This window comes from Nelumbo lutea, chromosome 4, assembly GCF_056320005.1.
Source record: "Nelumbo lutea isolate HS-2025 chromosome 4, American lotus-T2T, whole genome shotgun sequence".
Lineage (NCBI taxonomy): Eukaryota > Viridiplantae > Streptophyta > Magnoliopsida > Proteales > Nelumbonaceae > Nelumbo > Nelumbo lutea.
This window is the reverse complement of record NC_142687.1, coordinates 23,142,793-23,165,726: the sequence shown is the minus strand read 5'-3', so window position 1 is coordinate 23,165,726 and position 22,934 is coordinate 23,142,793. Positions and strand designations below refer to the sequence as shown.

Genomic DNA, 22,934 nt, shown 5'->3' with positions numbered 1-22,934 from the left:
CTGTGGTGTGCGTTGGACAGTTCACCATCCCCCTTTCGGTGGATGGGATCCCCAGCTTGAACGCGCCACAAGCAGTGGTGCCCGTAAACCTTCCTACCACAAGCATCCCCTTTCCTCCCCCTATTGAGACAACCTTTACTGAATCGACTGCCGTCCCCCTGGCAACCAGCCAAAACCGGTTGGACGACCTGATGCAGTGCATGCGGGCAATGCAAGCCCAAATGCAACAGTTCCAGCAACACCAAGTACTGCACAACATCTCCCAGTATCACTATCAACAGCAGTTCCCCCAACTGCCACTGAACCAACCACTACTTCCACCTTGCCACCCCGCTCCGAGGCCGGTCAAGGCCTCCCCGCAGGATGGACGCCCCCACCAGGGAAGGCCTCCCGGCCCTAGAACCCCCCTAACAGCCAGGCCTCGTCCCTAGGCCGAAGAGAGAAAAATATCATCCCCGCCTCGCAACTCGCAGGCGGGTCGGGAACCTCGCCCGCGAGGTCAGCACCCCGGCGCTCCAAGCCCGAGTTCCCGCTCACGGAAAATTGATTCGGCACCCTGGCGGCAGATTACCAGCATTCCGGGCCCATCGAGCTCGGTAACACGGAGGCCAACAACGCCAGTACAAGGCCCACTCAACAACGAAGGCACCGACGAAGTCGCCGAACCGCCACCTGTGTCTTGTCAGAGCTCAAAGGCAAAGAGACGAGCTCGGATGAGGTAGGAGCTGCCCCGACTCTCTCGGTTCCTTCCTCCCTCACATCAGAACTCCTGGCGGTCCCCTTTCCCAGAAATTTCAAGCTCCCACCTCTGGACAAGTACGACGGGTCCTTCGACCCCAACGACCACGTCGACGCCTTTTAGTCCCAAATGCACCTCGCCAGGGCCAGTGAATCGTGTATGTGCGTGGCCTTTACCACCACCCTCAGGGGGGTAGCCTGCACTTGGTACAGGAACCTGGCCCACGGGTCGATAAAGTGCTGGACCCAGTTCGTGTAGGTCTTCACCGCACACTTTGTCACTAGCCAACGGTGCCCCAGAACAGAGGAAAGCATCTTTGGAGTAGTCCAAAGGGAAGGAGAATCCATCCGGGGCTACATCAAGCGATTCAACGAAGCATGCTTGCAGGTACCGCGGTTGGACCCCGCAGTGCAGCTCGCGGCGGCCAAAAGAGTGGTAACGCACAAAGAATTCAAATGGCACATGGTGGCTAATCAGCCCGCAATCGTGGCCGAATTCCTCAATCTCGCGGACAAGTTCATGAGGACAGAGGAAGAAATCAACCAACGAACCGAAGGCGGGAATGAGAAAAGAAAGAGGGAAGGCGAGCTCTCCAACCCGGTCGACAGAAAAAACCCGGCCCAGGAGCCGAAGCCGAACCAGTCATTCCGAGCTCCCCTAGCAATTCGGACGGATTACACGCCATTAAACACAAGGTGTACCGAGATCTTAATGACGATCAAGGACGCCCCGTACGTGAAGTGGCCACCTCGCCTAAAGGGAAATCCGAATGAGAGAAATAAGAATTTGTATTGTATTTTCCATAGAGACCATGGTCATAGTACCGAGCAGTGTAATAACCTCCTGGACGAGATAGAGGGGCTCATCTATCGCGGATACTTGAGAAACTTTGTACAGCACAACAATAATAACAATAAGGCAGGTCGGCAAGGGGAGCACGAAAAGGATGCCCCCGAGTCTAGCAGCAGACCTACCGAACCGTTGCAGCGACAGCCTCCGGAAGAGAGACCAGTTCGGGGAACCATCCATGTAATTGCGGGAGGTTCGATGGTAGCAGGGTGTACCTCGACAGCGGCTCAGACTTCAGTTCGCGAAGCGGCCCTCGAAGAACGGAACCCCCCAAAGAGACCAAAGACCGAAGAACCAATCTTCTTCATGGAGGACGACGCGCGAGGGGTCCACTACCCCCATGATGACGCGCTTGTCATTAAACTAAGGATCAGCGACTTCGAGGTCAGACGCGTACTCGTAGATTCGGGCAGCTCAACGGACATCCTCTTTAAATCAGCATTTGACCAGCTACAGTTACAGAGGAGCGAGCTAAAGCTCGAGAACACTCCCTTGGTAGGTTTCAGCGGAGAGGAAGTCAGGCCCCTCGGAAAAATAACAGTACCTGTGGAAGTCGGCACATGGCCTTGTGCGGTCAGACTCAACCATGATTTCTTGGTGGTCGCGACCCCCTCCCCATACAACGCCATAATAGGGCGGCCGATCACGCATATCCTACGGGCAGTGGTCTCCACCTACTATTTGGCCATGAAGTTCCATACGGACTTTGGTGTGGGGGTAGCGCGGGGCGACCAGCTTGAGTCCCGCAAGTGTTATGTTGCCGCCCTGAAGGGAAAAACCAAGGTGGCCGACGACCTCAAACTGGAGCGGCCTGCGAAGCAAGGTGAGGAACGAGCTTCGCCCACGGAGGAAACAGTCGCAATCCTGACCTTGGCCACAGACCCAACTCGCACACTTCAGATCGGAGCTTCCGTCGAGGAACCCCTACGAACCGAACTGGTGAGTTTTTTACTTCAAAATTTAGATATTTTCGCCTGGTCTGCGGCTGACATGCCCGGCATTAGCCCCGGCCTGATAACTCACAAACTTAATACTGACCCTGTAGTCAGACCCGTTAGACAGAAGAAACACAACTTAGCCCCAGAACGCTGGAGGGCGGTCGACGAGGAGGTCGAGAAGCTCCTCGCAGCAAACTTCATAAGGGAAGTCCATTACCCGAGCTGGGTGGCCAACCTGGTGTTGGTAAAAAAGGCAAATGGCAAGTGGCGCATGTGCGTCGACTACACCGACCTGAACCGAGCTTGCCCGAAAGATTGCTTCCCCCTCCCTAGAATTGAACTCCTAGTGGACGCGACCTCGGGAAATGAGTTGCTAAGCTTCCTGGACGCCTACTCGGGCTACAACCAAATCCGGATGGACCCATCCAATGAGGAAAAAACCAGCTTCATAACCGAGTTCGACTTATATTGCTACAAGGTCATGCCCTTCGGATTAAAAAATGCCGGGGCGACTTTCCAAAGACTTGTAAATAGGCTGTTTCGGCCCCTGATTGGCACAAAGATAGAATGCTATGTAGACGACATGGTCGTCAAGACTCAGTTTTCACAAGAATTAATACAAGACTTAGATTCTGTCTTCCAAATCTTGCGTCAGTTTAGCATGAAATTGAACCCCAACAAATGTGTCTTCGGCGTCACCTCGGGCAAATTCCTAGGGTACATTGTCAATCGACGCGGTATTGAGGCCAACTTGGACAAGATAAAAGCCATTCTAGATATGAGACTACCTCAAAAAGTAAAAGAAGTTCAGAGGCTAAACGGCCACATAGCCACTCTAAGCCGCTTCATGTCCAAATCGGCAGACCGCTGCCTACCTTTCTTCAAAGCAATCAAAGGCAAAGGGTTCGAGTGGACCCAGGACTGCCAGATCGCGTTTGACGAGCTAAAAGGTTACCTCGCTAGTGTGCCAACCTTAGCCCGGCCCGAGGAGGGCGAGGTCCTAGAACTGTACCTCTCGGCAAGCGACGAGGTGGTCAGTTCGGTACTAATAAAAGAAACAGACCGGGTCCAGCGACCCATCTATTATGTTAGTAAAATTTTGTAGGGAGCAGAGACAAGGTACCCGCAGATAGAAAAGCTAGCATACGCACTAGTGACAGCAACTCGGAAACTCCGCCCATACTTCCAGGCTCACACCGTCATCGTCCTGACTGACAAACTTCTGAGACAAGTTTTACTCAAACCCGAGGTTTCCGGTCGACTGATGAAATGGGCCATCGAACTCAGCGAGTACGACCTCCAGTACAAGCCAAGAACTGCTATTAAGGCCCAAGCTTTGGCAGATTTTATCGCCGAGTGCACTTTCAGCCACGAAGCCCCACAGGTCGAGCCCGAGATCCCCAGTTCGGGCGAAGCCGGAGCTCCCGAGCCAATATAGTCTAAACCCCGTGAAGTAGCAGCCAGTGTGGCACCTCTGTTGGTTAGGCGAAACGCGAACTGGGATGAGGAGCCCTGGATCCTTCACGTGGATGGTTCCTCGAACCAGCAAGGCAGCGGAGCTGGAATAGTCTTATGCGGCCCGGGTGGCACAAAATTAGAATACACACTACGCTTTGAGTTCGCGGCATCCAACAACGAGGCAAAGTACGAAGCACTGATAGCCGGGCTGGACCTAGCGCGAAAGGTAAAGGCAAAACACTTGGTCATCTGCAGCGATTCCCAGCTCGTGGTCAATCAAGTTACCGGTGAGTATGAAGCACGCGAGCTCTCCATGATCGCATATTTGGCGAAAGTAAAAGAAGCCCTGCTCAACTTCCAGTTACACTTCATCAGGCAAATCCCGAGGTCAGAGAACACTGAGGCTGGCGCTCTGTCCCGGTTAGCCAGCTAAAGTCGCAACAACATGAGAACTGTGTACATAGAGGACTTACCTCGGCCTAGTATTCTCGGGGGGACGGAGGTGGTCGCTCCCGTCTTGGAAGCAGAGCCGAGCTGGATCGACCCACTCGCGAGCTTCTTGATAGACGGAACCCTCCCTGCCGAACACAATGCGGCCAAGAGGGTGCAGCGCCAAGCAGCCAAATACGTCATAATAGACGAACGATTATACCGACGTTCGTACACGCTCCCCTACTTGCGTTGCCTGCGACCTACCAAAGCCGAGTTCGTACTCCGCGACACTCATGAACCCCTGTGCGACGGACACTTGGGGGCAGAGCATTCGCCCAAAAAGCACTTCGACAAGGATACTACTGGCCAACGATGAAGGCTGAAGCTGTCGAGCTCGTCAGAAAATGCGACTAGTGTCAGAAGCACGCCAATATCCACCATCAACCTGCCTCCGACCTCAAATACCTCGCCAGCCCATGGCCCTTTGCACAATGGGGCATCGACCTCCTGGGGCCATTCCCACCAACAACAGGTGGAAGAAAATTCCTAGTTGTTGCAATAGATTACTTTACGAAGTGGATAGAAGCCGAACCTCTGGCAACTGTTATGGCCCGAAACATACAGAACTTCTTTTGGAAGAACATAGTATGTCGCTTCGGGTTACCTCGGGTACTAATCTCCGACAATGGCAAGCAGTTCGAGGATATCAAGTTCCAAGAGTGGTGCCAGAACACGGGGATTCAAAAAAACTTCACATCAATCGCGCACCCGCAGGCAAACGGTCAGACGGAAGTAATGAACAGAGCCATCCTGCGCGGACTGAAAGCACGTCTGGATCGAGCTAAGAGATTGTGGGCCGAAGAGCTACCAAGTGTCTTATGGGCTCACCGAACTACAAAAAAAACCGCCACGGGAGAAACCCCCTTCAACCTCACCTATGGCACTGAAGCAGTGATCCCGGCGGAAATCGAAGTACCAACATTGCGACTAGAAACATACAACGATTGGAAGAACGGAGATGAGTTACGTACCAACCTTGACCTATTGGACGGGGTAAGGGACCTCGCGCACATCCGAACAGCGGCATACCAGCAGCAGGTAGCTCGCTACTACAATACCAGAGTAAAGCAACGAAGCTTCCGAGTCGGCGACCTGGTCCTTCGTAAGATTATGGTGCCCGAACCCGGCGTGGGCAAACTTGGACCAAACTGGGAAGGGCCCTATAAAGTAAAAAGAGCGCTCGGGGGGGCATACGAACTCGAAACCTTGGAAGGCAAACAAGTACCTCGAGCGTGGAACATCGTGAACTAAAGGCAATACTACCTATAAATCGCCAAGCGAAGTAGACGAAATCATGTCCTATGTGCCACGATGCAGAGCCAAGAGGAACCTCAGCGTAAAAAAGCAAAGAAGTCGAGCATATTATCAGCTCGGCAAAAAATCAGTTCGCTGCAAAAAGCCTTCGCGGCAAAACAGGTCGCAGAAGTATAATAACCTGGACAAAAAAGTGGCATATTCAGTTCGACAAAGAATCAGTTCGGGGAAAAGGAACACTTGGGCAAAAAGATTATCTATTCTGTTGCAAGAAACAGGAGTACATTGGCCATTAGAAGGGACTTACAAAAAAAAAATAGAATATCTTTACATGCTCGGAGCAACTTCTTCGCCATCAGAAGGCACTTCAACAACACCCGAAGGCCCTGCCTCTCCTTCAGAGTCCGGCTCGCCATCGGCAGCATTGGCCATCTCCTGAGTTATATGCGAAGTGGATATGGCACTAACATCGAGGTTGGGGTACGTATTCCAGTTCATCCACCTGCTCAGTTTGAACCCCCTCTTGTAAGAATCTACCATCAGATCGTCAAAACGCGGAGAGGCAATGTAGTCTTCAACGACCTTCTTCTTGGCGTCTTCAATGCCTTGGGAAAAAATCTGTGTTCTCTCCCTGATGTCCTCTTGAAGATATTCGACTTGATGCTGCAAATCCAACTTCAAGTCCGCCATATGCTTGACAACTACCCCCATGGCATCGGCGTCACGCTGAGACCTTGCCTGCCTGGCCATTGCGATGCGAGCAGCCTCTTCGGCAGCATAAGCGGCCACCTCAGCAGCCCGGGTATTCGCCTCTGCAGCACGGAAAAATTCTTCAGCAGCATGAGCAGTAGCCTCAGCAGCTCGCGCCAGTCGCGAGCTCCTCTCGACTTGGGCCGCTAAGGCATGAATTGAATAATTCACCTACCAAAAGAAACAAGTGAGCAATAACAGCAAAAGCGACGGAAAATGAAAAAGGCAGACGGAATCTAACTTACCACCATAGCATGTGTTACGGCGCGGCAGGCGGCCTGATTCAAGGGAAGATCGGTCCACGCCGCGATCTCCTCAGGGAAAGTAGCCTCCCTACTCTTCTGAAGAGCGTAGTTCGGCGTCAACACGCTTCTGAACTCCCCTTGAGCTCCCGAGCCCGAGGGCCCAGCCCGCGTATGAGCGGACCCAGAGTGAGCAGGAGCGCTTGAGTATGTCTTCCCCCAGGAAGAGAACCCGCCTGTCTCTTGAGCATCAAGATGGAGGAGAATATCTCTAAGTCCAAGGGGAAATTCTGCTCGCAAAAAAAGGAAACTGTCCCCACCAGGTTCCGAATAGAGTTCGGATGAAGTTGGCCAATGGTGACACCGAAGTGGTTTATGACTTCGACGAGAAGGGGGTGGAAAGGAAGTAGCAACCCCGCAACGAGCTGCTCTCGAAAAATCACGATCTCATCAGGACCGTGTTTCCAAGGAAAGCTACCCGAAGGAATAAAATATGTATACCCCCCGGGAAGGTTGTAAGACATAAGTATGGATTGAAGCCCCACAGACGTCATGGTCGAGGGACCAAACCTGTCTAGCATCCGACCTCGGCGGAAGGTAGACGCCAAACTGCCCGAAGCGGCTCGGCCTACTGGTTCATAGTCCTCGAGTTCCACCTCTGGATCACTGAGGCAGTCGGGGGACACGGCTCGGTTGGTGGAACCTACGTCGGCCCTACTTGAAGAGTCGTCTGAGCTATCAAAGCTAGACATCGAGGAAAAGGTGGATTCAGGAAGGTATTCACCGGAAGAAAGTTTTGAAGGCTCTGGAGATGGGAACAAGCCAAACTTTGCGCTATCTGGTGTTATCTTGCTTTTGAAGGATTCTAACTTGAGCTTCGGAGCCGCTACACCGGGTTCCCCCCCAGAGCTTCCTCATCTCCTCCGTTTCAGGTTCCCTGCTACCCAGTTCAGAAGCAAGGTCATTGACAGTTAAGACCGGCCGGATCACGCTTCATCAATTTTTATTAAGCAAAAAAGGAACACAAACACAGGAAACAAACAACAACACAGGCATAAAACAAAGATTTAGAAGGAAAAAAAAAACAAGACAAGAAAGAAGAGAAGACAGGAAACCAAACAAATGACCCCTATCAAGCGAACAAGTAACAGATGCACCAACTAAGGCCTAGGGGAAATGAGCATCTCTTATTCCCAAAACGAGAACAATCCAGAGATAAAAACTCAACCAACCAAGGCGGTGGCTGCAACCAAACTGAGTCCCGGGCTCCAACACCCTTAATTGCAAGTTCATGAGCAACCTTGCTGCAATCCAAATTGACTAGATGGATAATATTAGATTTAATACCCTATTGCAATCCAAATTCAATTAAATCCAATATAAATCTGATGGATAATATTCATTTACCTTTTTGTTTCCCACATTCTATGGTCCAAACAAAGGATGAGGTTTACATCCTACCTAAAGTGCTTTTATAGAAATATGTCCAGATTTCCTACCCACAAACTCTTCCCGCATTCCTACCCATAAGACATTATAATCACACATTAAAAACATTTTGTTAAATTATAAGTTTTATGTATTCAAACCTCTTACCCACAAACTCTTCCCACATCCCTACCCACAAAACATTACAACTGCACATTATAAACAACTTCTTAAAATATAAGCTTTTATGTATTCAGGCATGCAAACAAATTGTATAACATCAAACAAGTGATATGCCAATAATATTATAAGGTTAGTCTTTATGGAAAGTGTCATAGTTAGCCTATGCTTACATAGTTAAATATTGAATTTGGACATTATTGATCCATGAACTAATTCCTTGAGCCACATCATGTATAATTGGTGGTGGGTCACAATACATTAATCGTAAGTGTACTTTAAACAAAGCAATGTTACAAAGCTCTTGATATTTTGTCTAAGCACTGATGTCAACGTCAGAGCCAAGAGACTAAACCCAATTAGAAAGCTCCTGATATTTAGTTTTAGTTTAATTAATCACTCATGTCAACATCAATGCCTAGAAACTAAGCCCAATTTACTGGACCTAACACTGCCTTTAGACGTATAGGATATGCTTAGAAGGCATCTAGTCAATTCTTGGTCATTCACTGAAGTGGACGGATTTTGACACAAGAGATTAATATCCTCACTCCTCAGTACTCAGATAAGGTTCACCGTTGTGACCCATCTTTATTAGGAAATGCCCTTGAAATTTTTTCTCTTGAAAAAGGTTGTCATTTCCAGTAAGGGGAAATAGTTCAAAGTTTGGACTTGTGCACGTTTTTCATACATCCATTAGAGTTAGTGCAGGGGGGTGAGTAGAGTGATTGAATGAGAAACATCAGCGCTGGGGTTCTGATTTCTGAATCGTGATTGTTGATTCTTTTAGAGAAGAGATGATGGGTTCTTCAAGTTTCACTGTTATGGTATCAAGAGGTGGCTTCAAACTGGGTCTCTCAGAAGAAAAATCTCTGTAGTGACTAGAGATTTAAAATATTTCTTTCTTCTTTTCCAAGTGTCAATAGTGCCAGTTTCAAAAGGTCTTTTCCAAATGCCAATAGTCAATGGAATAGTAATAGCCATTTGAATACGCCCACCCCATTAATCTTGACTTGAGTAATGTATAATTCTTTCCTGCTAGGACTAGAAAGTTGCTATCTGAGTCAAATTCCATGCACCCCCTTCATTTTCTTTCTACCTTCCTTCTCAAATCCCTCCTTTTACACCTACATATCATTATAACCATTCTCATGGAATTGGGCTCAATTTCAAATCCTGTTATCTTAACAAGTTGGAATACCAAATCTATGGAGTGGACTCGACAGAGAAGAACCCAATTCCAATTCCATTCCCAACTTCAGGAATCAAACGCGCCATACAGAAATTGTCTTTAAGTGCATGGGAATATCAGTTGGAAAGTTAGCGCGCGGAAGCAGCGGCAGATGGACGACAACAATACAACATGGTCTCGGCTTTGGTGCACGAAAGTTCCACTTTCCACATAGACAAAACAGCGAATGAATGGACGACAATGTGAAATTGGCAAATTGCTAACCCACTGGAACACTGCATCATCTTTATCTCGGGCTCTCATCCTAACTAGACACCGCATGCCCCAGGTGTGTTTCAGGTTCTGAACCTCAAAGCCACGTTTTGTTTGAATCTCGGTTCACATCCAGAATTGGGTTTGGAATTTTGGGTATCTTGTTGACGAGGCTTCTAAACTGATCGATGGAATCCCTAGCTGGAGATTGATGGGGACCCCATTGCTATTTGCTGCCAACACAAGCACACACGTCAATCTGACCAGATATGAACTTGGAGACTTTTTATTGCGGAGACTAAGAGAACTTGGCATTACTGTAACAAGAAGGCATACGTGCGTTGAATTGATTCTTGAACAATGAGTCTTGATTCATTGGCATTGGCCAGGTGGCAAAGTTTGAGCCTCAGATCCTACCCAATAAGTTCTCCTTCAAATGAGGCAACTGGGGAATGGGCCCTAGTTTGGTGATAGGAACCCTTCTGAATAGTAATAAATAGAGTGAAGTCCAGTAGAGAATCGACAAGCATGTTCAGTACATTAAACATATTCATATTGGCGCACTTACTGTGGTTTTGTATATATCCCAAGAGCATTGAACAAGGTGGGCCAGGTGGTTTTGTATATGAAGTGCAGTGCAGGTGCAGCACTTCATATATCATACTTTCTGGTGAAGGGTGTACGTGAATGATAGAATAGAAGCCCTAATACCATGACAAGTGACTGAAAATGAAGTCCACTATGCGGCAACAATTCACGGCCTGGCCCGAAGCCCGGAGTTTTGATAAAATCTGGGCCTAGCTTTTCTTGCCATAACCCACTAGCCCAGCACCACCGGTAGAGATGTCAATAGATTGTACGAGTCTTGGCCCATACAGCCAGTACTGCCATGCCTTGCTTTAAGAGTGTATGCTCATTTCTTAGCTGGTAGGCTGGATGCAATAGAGTACTAGTAAGGCAACACCATGTCCCTTGTGTTCTTGACTTCTTTCGCAAGTATTTGGCGGGTTCAGGCTGGATCCGGACCAGTCGATCAAGAACCTAGAAAAGGCAAGGATACCCTGGTAGGTAAGGCTGTGAATGGACCGGATATTGGTCTAACCTGACCTAGTTCAATATGAGTCCCTTATAGATGGATCAGGTCCAGTCCAATCCGATGAATATTTTGGACCATTCTGCAGTTGTCCAGTTCAATGTCTGGACTGTCTAATCTATTCAAATTGATTTTCATTTACATTGGGTTCAATTCCAATCTGATTGATTGACACCCGTGCTTTTATCTTCTGTCAATAGACCGGATATTGGTTCAATTTGACACAGTCTAATGTAAATCTATTACTGGGTTCAATCAATCTAATAAATTCTTTGGATCAGTAAGTTTGGATTGGGTCCAATTCAATGTGTCTTATTGGTCCGTCCCGTTCAATTTGATTTTGAATTGGATGGGGTCTGACCCAGATCCAGTCCATTAACACCCATATTGGTTGGTTTGTGTATATTGAATTACCACATTTAAAACTCAACTTCGAAATCTTCGGATAGGGAATTTTTGTTGGAGCAGAGGGGGAAAAAAAAAAAGAAATTTCATCTCCTTAAATCTTAAATGCCAAAACACTAAACACTTTTTACCACCTATTTGGATAAAAGACTTTGTGTTTTATAGGTTTGGATCTCTTATCCACACACCCACTACAAATATCATTAGTTCCACAGCTCACTGGATAGCCATCACGTTCAGCTTGTCCGAATTAGGTAAAATCAGCTTAAGTTCTTAGTGGATATGTTAAAGTGAATACTCTTTTTTGTATTTACCAAAAAAGAGCAAATACCTGGATGATGTAGTAAAGTTCTATATCTGAAAATGGATCATAAATAGGATAGTCTAAAAACATTCGACCATACTGGTTTTTCATGTGGGCATTCTTTTAGTAGGTTTTGGTTTTCTTAATACTGGTGTAAGAGCACCTATAAGTATAAATATAATATATGATGTTTGAATTTGACCAAATCTTATTTATATTCGATGATTAATGTATATTTTGCACATGTTTGTTTATAGATGTGAGATTAGATAAATCAAATACATATATTATAAATATATTCGGATTGGGCTAGGTCAGATAAGTGAGGCCCAACTCAGAACTTGAAAACTGAATCCCAATTCATGCAAAATCTTGAGTTGGGTTGAATTGAACCTGTATAGAATTGTAGCTCCAAGCTAAAGGGCCTCTTTGGAGGGCTTAAGCTTCGATTAAGCTGTTTTTATCGAGTTGTTTTGAAAAACTGAATCCCAATTCATGCAAAATTTGTTGGGTTGAATCAAACCTGTATAAAGTTGCAGCTCCAAGCTAAATAGAGCCTCTTTTGAGGGCTTAAGCTTCGATTACGCTGTTTTTGTCGAGTTGTTTTGAAAAAGCTATTAAAACTAATTTCACTGAAAAGTAGATTTTGAGGGTGTTTGGAATTTTGGGCACTAATTTAATAAACACTGCCACTTTAGCAGTTTATCTCTCATGCTCTTCTGTACACATTAAGAATAGCAAAAGATGAATTTGATTTCTGTACACGCCTACCATTTGAGGAAATTATTTTTTAAAGCTTTTTCCACAGGTTAGGCATTTTTTTACTGTTATGATGATGTGGTGCCTAGTGGCACTTATTTGTCATAAACGGTTGTAATTATTACCTTTATTGATTTTGTAAATAGATAAAGTAAAAATATAGAATGAAAAAAACGTAAACAGAGCCAAATACATCATAATTTAAGGAAAATATACTGGAGCTTCTTAAGACTTTCACCAAACATACCTTCTAAGCTTTAAGAACCAGAATCTACTATGCCAAAGTCCTCCCAAATGGGCATCAATACCATGCAATTTGATAGAAAACTTCCTTGGAGAATAACATGCCAATCTCAACATGCATTGGGAACATTTCACGTACTTCTTGTCATGAAGAGATTTTCCCAGTACATGACTGCATGGTTGGAATTTGGCGTGGGGCACATGTGGAGTGCAATGCTTGACAAAACCATGCGAATTTGTCTACATTCACTAAAGGCGCATGGAGTATATATTGCTTATTGCATTCCCAAATAATATAGTGTCTACTAATTCATATACTCTTTCTCCTCTGTCTACTAATTTTATAAATTTTTATTAATGTTCTTACATTTGAAGTAGTATAAAGTTGTATTTTGGAGATAGCTTATTTACCTACTATTTGTCTAGAAGGATGTCAAAACCCTATTTGACACCATAGTGGGTGTGTTGTCACTTATAGGGACCATCCCTAGCAAACCCTTGCTCCCTTAACAGTACGCTCCAGTTAAGGTGTAGTATGCCGTTTTTAGAGAACACCATAGCATAAGCATGGAAAGACAAACTGAGATCTTTGGCACAAGTATAGGCCTTTTTGTGATGTAAGAAACCTGTGTAATGTCCAAGCTTATTCAGCCAAGATAAGCCTTTTTGTGATGTAAGGGCCAAGTATAGGCCCGTTGATGGTTCTATTATGGTTAGTGACATTGAATCATGATCTCATTGCACATGATTGGGCCTTTTGTCAAGTTCATGTTGATCCATGGAATATTGGAAGATCCTTTATGTGCCAAAGGGGGATTATATTAATGATAACTATGCTAGGCAATAGTTGGGCCTTGAATACCCTTGAGTGTGGAAGGGAATAGATCTATCAGCTTAGACATGGGGCCGGCATAGTGAATGAGCACAATTATAGCCAACCCTCATATACATCCTTTCTTTTATGCACGGGGCATAATGTTGGTCCATGAAATGTTCCTATAAGCATTTGTGTACTCGTGAGGAACCCTGATAGCCATGCAGCCATTGACGAACAAGGCTGACAATGCTAAGACCACACCGAGGAGATGATCACTTATCCTCAAAGAGAACATTAAGCTTTTGAGGATTTGTTGGAAGATAACATCGAAATGCCCAAAACTCATACTAATGGAATTTATGATAATGCCACTCGGTGTAGCTTGCTAAGTGTAGGTAGATAAAGCCTGGCTTTAGATTGTAACAAGCTGCTAACTTGATGCAACCCTTCTATTTGATTCAATTTCATCCAGGCTTGGAACTGACAATGTAGGACAAACTGATACCCATGCCATGCCATGAATATAACAAATTAAGCATGTGATTGAAAGAGAGAAGTGGTAAGAATATGTTTGGTTTTAAAGAAAACTTGTACAAGATTTATTAAGGTTTCCCTACTTTCTCTCGAACTAAACAAATCATAAAGTGGTTGATGACTCCACCAGCTAATACTCTAACACCATAATGGCCTCTTTTTTTGGCTAGGCATGATCCCTAGCTTGTATTATGGTGGACTTGACTAGTCTAAGAACAGCTACGCATATTAGCCCCCAACACTCTATCACCACACAACATTTTTTTCTAGAAGGAAATGACGTGGCAGTCCAGAGTCCTTTCTTCAAACTACTAGGATGACGTTAGTTTTTTAATTTTTAATTTTTACTTTACCATCTTATCTTTTAAACAATTTCTATCTTGATTTTTTTTAGTCTTACACGCCCTTCCTGGTCATTGCGGCAGATTACTCACAAGTTAATTAATGGTACGTATCATATCTTTTCGGTACCATAGACTCTACCTGGGGCTCCACCCTTATTTTATCGGTTTTTCTATTAATTAATAAAATTGTTAACAATTTTTTTCTGTTATCTTCCCCTATTTTTCTTCTGATTCTAATTAATAAAATTGTTTTTAATGACAATTTCCGTTATTTGATATTTGCATTTTCAAAATTGTATAACCGAGTTGAATTAATCAAATCAAATCGGTTTGGTTCAGTACAAACTAGTAATTGAAGCTAGCGGGTCAGATAGTTTTTAGGTGTTTAAATAACCCAACCCATGGGTATAGTGATTTTGGGCCCCTAATTCATTTCTTCTTATACTTTTTTCTGGTAAATTGGTAAAAATGGGGAAACAACCTACTCCGTTTAATCTACCACTCAATGCTTCCAAAACTTAAACTTATTGCAACGGATTATAAGACAAAGGAAACAATTCATATTCACATATTCTTTTTTAGAAAATTAGCAGTGAATTTTTATATGATTTGTAAAAAAAAATTATTGATTTTTAACATATCTTTTTTGAAAATATAACAAAATGTTTTATTCAAAATTTAATTAATAATGAAATCAATATTTTAACAAAAACATACTAATTAATAGTAAAATTAATAGCATTTCCAATATATATTTCCTAAAAAATTATATATAAGATTTGGTAGACCAAACTGGATCAATCAAGATTTGTTTAGATAGTGTTTGTCAAATTTCAGCATCAATACAAATAGTTATTTGTGGGGTCCAAAACGTCCCGTGGAGACAAAGAGATGGATTATAATGACAATATTAAAATATTATTTATAATTATAATATGATTTTAAATTAATTATTAAATTTTATTACTTTACTTTCATTATTCATTTATTTGTTTTAGTATTATTATATTGTCTATATTTCCTCTTAGTATATTAGATATTTTTATTCATCTTATTTCAATATTTAAGTTTTAATTTAAACTATTTTCAAAGAAAAATTTTTAACTTAAACATTAATGTTTTAATAAATTGATGAAAAATTAAATGCATGTATTTGAAAGGGAGAGAGAGAGAGAGAGAGAGGAAGTATTAAGGGGGAATGGAGAAGGAGAGCAAGGGTGATGAAGACATGGACCATCTTGATTTATTTAGGGGAAATTCCCGATAAGTACCCTGTATTTTGGCTTGAATGACAATTTAGTCCCTAAACTTTAAAATGCAACAATCCAGTACTCAAACTTTAGAAACGTGGCAATCTAGTACCTACTGTTAAGTGGCATGTGAAAAGACACAAATGCCTATTTGTTAGAGCCGAAAGTCCATCACTGGTACAGTAGATGGGAGATGGAGTTTTAGGAATCGGCTATGAAGTAAATCCATCGTTGCCAGTGCCATACGAAGTGGTGTCGAAGACGGGCGACAAATCGTTGACCGATTCCTTGATGGACTCGTTTGTCAGCAAAATTGACAAAGGCATCAAAACGTGGAGAAGGGAGACACAAGTCATAGCCTATGTAGCCATCGTCATCGAATGGGCGAGTGGAAGAGATCGATTGTGAATCCTCACTATCCTGATTGAACGAGTCAGAAAAGGTGGACATGCTTGTTTTTCGAGATTCTGATGCGAGTCGACCACTGTTCGTTCGTCCATTGTAGACCTGTTCATGGGCCGGGTTCGGGCCGGGCTTTCACTTGTCACTAATGAAAATATACTAGGCTCGAGCTCGAGCCCGGCCTAACCAATGGGCCTATAACTTGGGTCCGAGCCCGGCCCTGGTAAAAAGCTCGAAACCCGAGCCCGAGCTAATTGAAAAAAAAATTTCCCTATTCAAATTAGAATTAAAAATTCAGATAGTATTTTTTTTTTCTATTTAAATGAACAATGGGCCTACAAGATGGTATTTTTCCCTGTTTTTTATATTTAAAACACAATTTTACATTCTTAAATCAATAAATTTATTCAAATGGACATAATCACATAACTAATTTTAAGTTTAATATTAGGTCGGGCCGGGCTATTTTGACAAAACCCGAGCCCGGCTCGAATTTATTGCGAGCCAGGCTTTTTAGCCCGAATTTAAGCCTACAGGCCTATAAGCATGTTCAAGCCTGTCCGGGGGTCGGGCTGAGCCGGGCCGGCCCGTCGGGCCACCCGGCCCATGAACAGGTCTAGTCCATTGCTATGGGTGGAGGGCACACCAATGAGGTGTGTTTTGTTTCGCTTTACTTCACCGCTTCATTTGCTCCTATAAACTAATTGTGTGGTCGGGTGTGGAATCCCCTTTTTCGTTGGCATTACTATCTTCGTCAATGGCGTTCTCAATTGGAAAGAATTGTCAATCATTCTATGCAATAAGGGTTTTGATGTTTGTGATATATAACTTGGACTCTGTTTTATTTCTAAGGATAATTTTGATATTTTCAAAGACCAAATTATCACTCTTTGGTACCAAATTAAGGATACTGATCGGAAATTTTCCCATTTATTTATATTGTATACATGTCCAATTCCGATCAAAAACAGCTACACGTACGCCAAAAATACTACTTGTTGGACTTGAAGAACCGACGTAAGTGGCATAGGCTCAAAGGCTTCCACGCCTGCCTTGCTCAATTCTCTGTTCATGGGACGTCTTTATCATTATTTTGAAACGAGGCTTTGAGTGCTTGACTATTGGGCTTGGCTCCTCTCGACTAATCACGTGAGAGATGAGGTACCTTTTTGACGTGTCTCTTTCCTATTGGAAAGTGAGGGATGTGCCATGTGACTGTGCATGCGCTTTTGCAATGCAAACTATAAGACAATATCCAGGAATGGTCGTAGAGTGTGTTGTTTGCAAATTCTTCGAAGCTAAGCTTCCAGCATGTAATCTCTATTGAAGAATACTGATTAGTGATGGTGAGAAGCCGTCGCTCTATGCTCTATATATATTTATAAGCAAGAAAAAAGCTTCAGAGATGTAATTAAAACCATGCAAACAATAATGGAGATAGCAAAACAAGCTAAAGCCTTGATATCTCTACTTGCTAGCAGGATGCGCTCTTCTATAGAAGACCCACTTTCTCCTGAACACGACCTCGAAATGATGAAACACCAACCCATGTCCAACAACATGGTTAGCAGCAGCTCGACCAGTTCGGCCGCCATGATCAGTTCTTCAGTCCTTCCTCATAAGCAGCAACAACGAGAATTCTTGCTGGTAAAGACTATACTGGATTTCTGCTTTACTACGGCCATTGCTCTTCTGGCTCTATCCTACCAGACTCAGTTTCAGCTTCCCTTGTCTTTCCGCGTCCTTTCTCTCTTAGTAATACTCGCCTTCTCTTCCGCCTTTCTCAGTATGTTGCTTCGCTCCAGATTCCCCACTACCTCCAAAGTATTTGAGCTATTGAGTGTTGTCTTTGCCGTGGTTTGTTTCTTTTTGGCCATGGAGATTTCGCTTCCGCCCAATCTTAAGTTACTGAGTTGGAGCGTTTGTGCCCTGTGCTTGGTACCGTTCTTTGTATACCATTTGATCTGTGGTATTTGATTGCCACTGAGCACTCCCATGATAAAGATATATGCACAGAACCATTCTTGTGAGTTGTAAATTTCTTTTATTATATATTCTTGATGAAACAGGGGAACTAAGGCTGTATTTGGTATGAAAGAAAAGGTAGGGAATCCTGTACACATCCAAAAAGATCAAGGATAGAGTGGAATGCAAAGGTTGGTCAAAGAAGGCATGGAAATGAATTGATCTGATAGCTTATTCTTCTTCTCTTTGCAAATACCTCTCTATGAGATTGTATGTTGGTTTTGAGTCTTTTTGACTACCCCAAAATAATGAGGACGAGGTCAAATTAGGAGTTCGTGAACCCACCAATCACAAACGCCCACGTCAACATGTTTAAAATCTATTAACTTTAACGGACGTTTAAGCTGTTGGTTAAAGAATCCGGTTGAACCGGATACAAAAAGACAAAATACTTGACACACATTACACTATTCATCCTCCCATGCGTTCTCTTCCTCGGTTCCTCCTCTTCTTCTTTCATGTGTTTTGATATCGACGATGGGCCTGGGGATGAGACTGATCTCAAGATCCAGACTCGAAACTGATATCTTGGAATGAAGGCGATGACAGTCCCTGCAATTGGGTAGGATTCAAACGCAACCCCAAAACCAACCGGGTCTCTGAGCTTGTTCCTGATGGATTCTCTCTATCTGGGCGTATTGGTCGAGGAGTTTTCCAACTGCACTTCCTTCGCAAACTATTCCTCTCAAACAACAATTTCACCGGGACCATAAACCAAGTCTTGCACGACTTGAGGGCCTGCGGGTCATTGATCTTAGTGATAACAGCCTGTCAGGACCAATACCAGATGATTTTTTGCCGGCAATGTGGTTCTTTAAGAGAAATATCCTTTGCGAGGAAAACATGTCAGGACAGATCCCACAGAATTTGGGCTCGTGTTCAACCCTCGCCACTCTTCACTTCTCCTCCAATCAGCTATATATCTGGCCTGTTGCCGTCTGGAATCTGGTCCTTGAATGGCCTTCGATCACTTGATCTTTCAGATAATCTACTAGAGGGCAACCGCTCATGCCTCTGTGGTTCTTCTGTCAACTGCTCATGCCCTGCCGTCCTTCTATGGTTCTGGTAATCCATCCCTCTGTGGTTCTGTTGTCAACCGCTCATGCCCTGTCGTCCTTCCCAAATCAATTGTCCTTAACCCTAACTCATATTTTGATTCCTCTGGCATGGGTTCATTCTCTCCTAATCTCCGCCACAAGAAGATCATCCTCTGCATCTCTGCCCTAATTGCAATTGGTGCTGCCATCGTGATTGTCCTTGGTGTGATTGCTGTGATTGAAAAAGAAGAAGAAGAAGAAGAAGAAGAAGAAGAAGAAGGAGGAGGAGGAGGAGGAGGAGGAGGAGGAGAACGCATCAACTTGATTTCGTGCCGCCGCCGGTGGCTTCTGCGTTCAGTGAGATCGCTGGTTGCAGGTGGATCATGGATGCTTCTTGGCTGGGGGTTGGCGGAAGAAAGTATGGAGGATGAATGGTATAAGGTGCGTTTTTAAGTTTTTTTGTCTTTCTATGTCCGGTTCAACCGGATTCTTTAACTAACAGCTTAAACGTCTGTTAAAATTAGTAAAATTTTAGTACGCCGACGTGGGCGTTTGTGATTGGCGGGTTCACGCGTCCAGTGCACCTGTTGAATGAAATATAACTTGAACAATGCAGACATCCCATCTTTGCTGTTAGACTTACAATGAATAATATAGATTCCTTAAACAACTATAGAAGAGAAAATTGTAGAATGTGTCTCATTCAGACTCCTCTGACAATTTAACAGCCTCCTCTGGAGCTTGCTGTTGTTTCTGCAGAAGGGGAAACAAAACTTTAGTTTGCATATAAATCATACAGGAGCAGATTAATTTCTTATAGGATCAGAGAACCCAAAAGGATAATACCTGCAACCGAGTAGATATCTCAATGATTTCATCGATTGGTGCCCAGTCACCAAAGTTCCTCTCAATAAACTGGTAAGCAATGCCTCTCTTCCCACTACCAACTATAAACAGTCCACCCTTGATTTCACCTTCCCCTGTAAAGTTCTGCTCGAGTCCAGTAGCCTTAGCTCGCTTGTAATTCGCAATGGCTCGAGGATTGAAAACAAATCCTGTTATGAATGTGTCCTTCATCAGCTTCCCGCTTCGAAGCGCCTTGAAAAAACCCATACCCTGATCATGGACTACGACACCACCCCAGAAGTGAGGCCAGAAGTCTTTAACCTGGTACCACCCCACCCCACAAAAACACACACACACACAAAACTTGAATAAGAAATGTGGATCAAAATCAGCAACAACTCAACTTGAATCAGGTTAACTACCTCGGTATCTATGTGTTCATGAAGAACTGTAATTAGCTGAACCCCCAGCGCATCAAATATGGGTTTCCTTGCATAAAGCTGGTGAGCTTCGGCTCTGCACATGATGCACCTGTTTTTTCCGTTTGACTGAGAAGAGCAACACCAACATAAACAGACCCAGATCATTCTAATGTTTTCTGTTTGCTATCATGTCAAGGTGGATGAGAGAGAGAGAGAGAGAGAGAGAGAGAGAGAGAGAGAGAGAGAGAGTTACCCAGGGCGTCTAACACAGAACAGTACCACTGGTTTGTCACGCCATAGCTCTGAAGCCTTCATCGGTGGTGCCTTTGTTTTCACCAACTGCTCCATCCCAATTTTGTACTCGGGAGTATGTTTCTGAACTGAGATGTTCTCGATAGCAGAATAAGGAGCAACATCACCAACAACAAGAGGAAATTTCACACAACAACATGCTCTAGGTTCTGCAGGCCCTGCAGCAACTATACCTTTGTAGATATGCCCTTCTTTAATCTTAATATCAGCCATAGATTGCTCGAATGATCCATCAAAATTTCCACTTCTCTTGACAGAGGGTTTCACTACATTTTCTCCATGAGCACTTTCACTTGTAGAAGGTGTGATGATTCTCTTTCTAGCAGATAAAGCATGGGAGGGGGGCATCAGAAACCCACATGGATTTGTTCGATCCACAAAACGGGCAATGTGTCCTCTTTTCATGCCAAATTGAGAGGAAAGAACCAGACTACTTGTGCTAAGAAGCTCGGACAAAGACTTCCCATAGGCTTCCAATTTATCTCCATATTGCATCAAGGCACGGTCATGCAGGTATGACCTTATTCCCAGTGCATTCTAAATTAAAACCAGACAGGAGAAAAGGAAATCATGATCAGTTACTGTGTTTTTTTATCTGGAAAAATGTAAAAGAACCTATTCTTGTGAGCATATCAATTTCCTAAATTACCAGAGTTTCTAGCAAGTAAAACAAGCATAATAACACGGAGAAAAAACATTATAAGATTTCTAAAAGGATTATGTGAGAAAGGGAACCGGAAAGGAAAAAAACTAGACAAGATTACAACTGAAACAACCAGACTTCAGAGTGTTCAGAAAAACAACCAAAACATCAATGGTAAATTGTAATCGTGAAAAGAGTGGACAATGAATATTGATGAGGGCAGATTTGGCCCTCCAGTGAAATTGTGACACGTTGTCATGGGGGTAGTCGTTGGGGCCCCGTGCGGCACTCGAAATGGGCGAGTAAGCTTACGAAACAAAGCAAACACAAACACAAAGGCAACAAGATGGCACACGAATTAGCACAAGGCTATTTGTATTGCATTAATCAGTGGTAAGCACAAGCACACAGTAAAGTGTCGAGGGGATCTCGTGCTTAACCTTTACACGCTCATGAACTCACTCGACTACCTACCTCCCTTCAAAGAGCACGTTAAGCTTTTGGGGGAGTGACAATAGGAGACATCAAAATGATGGAAAAGCATACTAAGTAATTACAATAATGCCATTGGCGGTCTCCCTTACAAAACACAAGCAAAGCCCACCCATGACACACATGTTGACACCATGAAGGCACGCGGTTGGCACTCGGATGGCTCACTGTATGTGCTTGATGGCGCGACGAAGGAGTCACCTGTGACATTCTCCCCCACTCAATTCGATCTACATCCTCGGAGATCGGCTTCGTCTACTCCCTTAGAGTCACTGTTGCGGAAGGAGGGTTCTTCTGCTGCTCCCTGAACCGGCTATCGTCCAAGGCCGAGGTGCATATTTTGGTGGCATGGTCGGGTTGGCTCATTCTGTTGGGGTTTCCTATGGCTAAGTCCTTTCCTGGCAGCCTCAAGGTATGTTAGTGGCTGGTTCTGTTTGGTTAAGGGGTAGGTTTGTGCCAAGTAAGTATCAAAATGGTTTTTTGGATTATTAAGGTGTGGACTCCCATGCATTTTTCCCCAAGGGTAACTCACAGGACTACTACGGGAACTAGCCTTAGGGATGATGTGAATGCGGTCCCTAGATGGCTTGGGTGGCACTCGCTCTCCCCGGTGGTTGTGGTAGTAGATGTGGGCAAGGTTTGACACGGCCTTGGGTCTTCTTCTGTTGGGCCCACCAGTTGCGGGCACTTGCGGCTTCTGCTGCGAAGTCGATTTCTGCTGATGTGGTTGGCGTTGAAGCTGATGCTGTTGCTGGTGTTGACTTGGGCGCTGGCATTGGTGTTGGCGCTGAAAATGGAACTGTCTGGGGGGTGACTTCCTCCTGGTGACGACTTCCCAACCAGTTCTAATGTCGGTGTGAGGTACTTGACAGGGGTTCTTCCTCGTTGCTGCAGACCTGTCTTCTTGGTACAACTGCAAGGGTGAAAGCTGCTTCCCAAGTATCTACAAGGCTGGTGAGACAGGAATCATACAAGGGCAGCGCTCGTCCAAGATGCACAGAGAGTTGATGTGAGGTAGGAGCGCGACTTCTGCTTGTCTCATGAAGTCCATTCCCAAGACAACTCGGAAGTCATCCAGGGGTACAACTGAAAGATTAATCTTGTCTGTCCACGGCCCAACTTGGAGGTCAACGCCACGAGCCGTGCCTTCAATCGCCTTTGCCCCGGAGTTCACGGCCTTGATCCACCCTGTCTCTTTCACGGTGTTCAGCTTGAGTCGCTTGGCCTCGGCA

At 44.5% G+C, this 22,934-nt stretch overlaps 2 protein-coding genes across 2 annotated transcripts; both read right to left on the bottom strand.

Moving 5' to 3' along the window:
* Window positions 1–5,950: 5,950 nt before the first annotated feature.
* LOC148854602 (uncharacterized) lies at window positions 5,951–8,047 on the bottom strand. The gene is made up of 2 exons (XM_088982856.1): window positions 6,726–8,047; window positions 5,951–6,651 (listed from the first exon to the last, which is right to left on the bottom strand). The coding sequence occupies exons 1-2, from the start codon at window positions 6,729–6,731 to the stop codon at window positions 6,058–6,060; spliced, it is 600 nt and encodes a 199-aa protein (XP_088838982.1). The 5' UTR covers window positions 6,732–8,047; the 3' UTR covers window positions 5,951–6,057.
* Window positions 8,048–19,589: 11,542 nt separating this feature from the next.
* LOC148854601 (uncharacterized) lies at window positions 19,590–20,862 on the bottom strand. Its single transcript, XM_088940826.1, has 4 exons — window positions 20,509–20,862; window positions 20,256–20,381; window positions 19,834–20,154; window positions 19,590–19,740 (listed from the first exon to the last, which is right to left on the bottom strand). The coding sequence occupies exons 2-4, from the start codon at window positions 20,355–20,357 to the stop codon at window positions 19,687–19,689; spliced, it is 477 nt and encodes a 158-aa protein (XP_088796952.1). The 5' UTR covers window positions 20,358–20,381; window positions 20,509–20,862; the 3' UTR covers window positions 19,590–19,686.
* Window positions 20,863–22,934: the final 2,072 nt, after the last annotated feature.

Bases quoted from the DNA above. Each gene is read 5' to 3' on its own strand.
- LOC148854601 (XM_088940826.1), bottom strand. From the start codon at position 20,357: ATGTGCAGAGCCGAAGCTCACCAGCTTTATGCAAGGAAACCCATATTT. The intron at 20,155-20,255 runs GTAGTTAACCTG...GGGTGGTACCAG, and splicing joins ATGAACACATAGATACCGAG to GTTAAAGACTTCTGGCCTCA. The intron at 19,741-19,833 runs GTATTATCCTTT...CCCCTTCTGCAG, and splicing joins AGATATCTACTCGGTTGCAG to AAACAACAGCAAGCTCCAGA.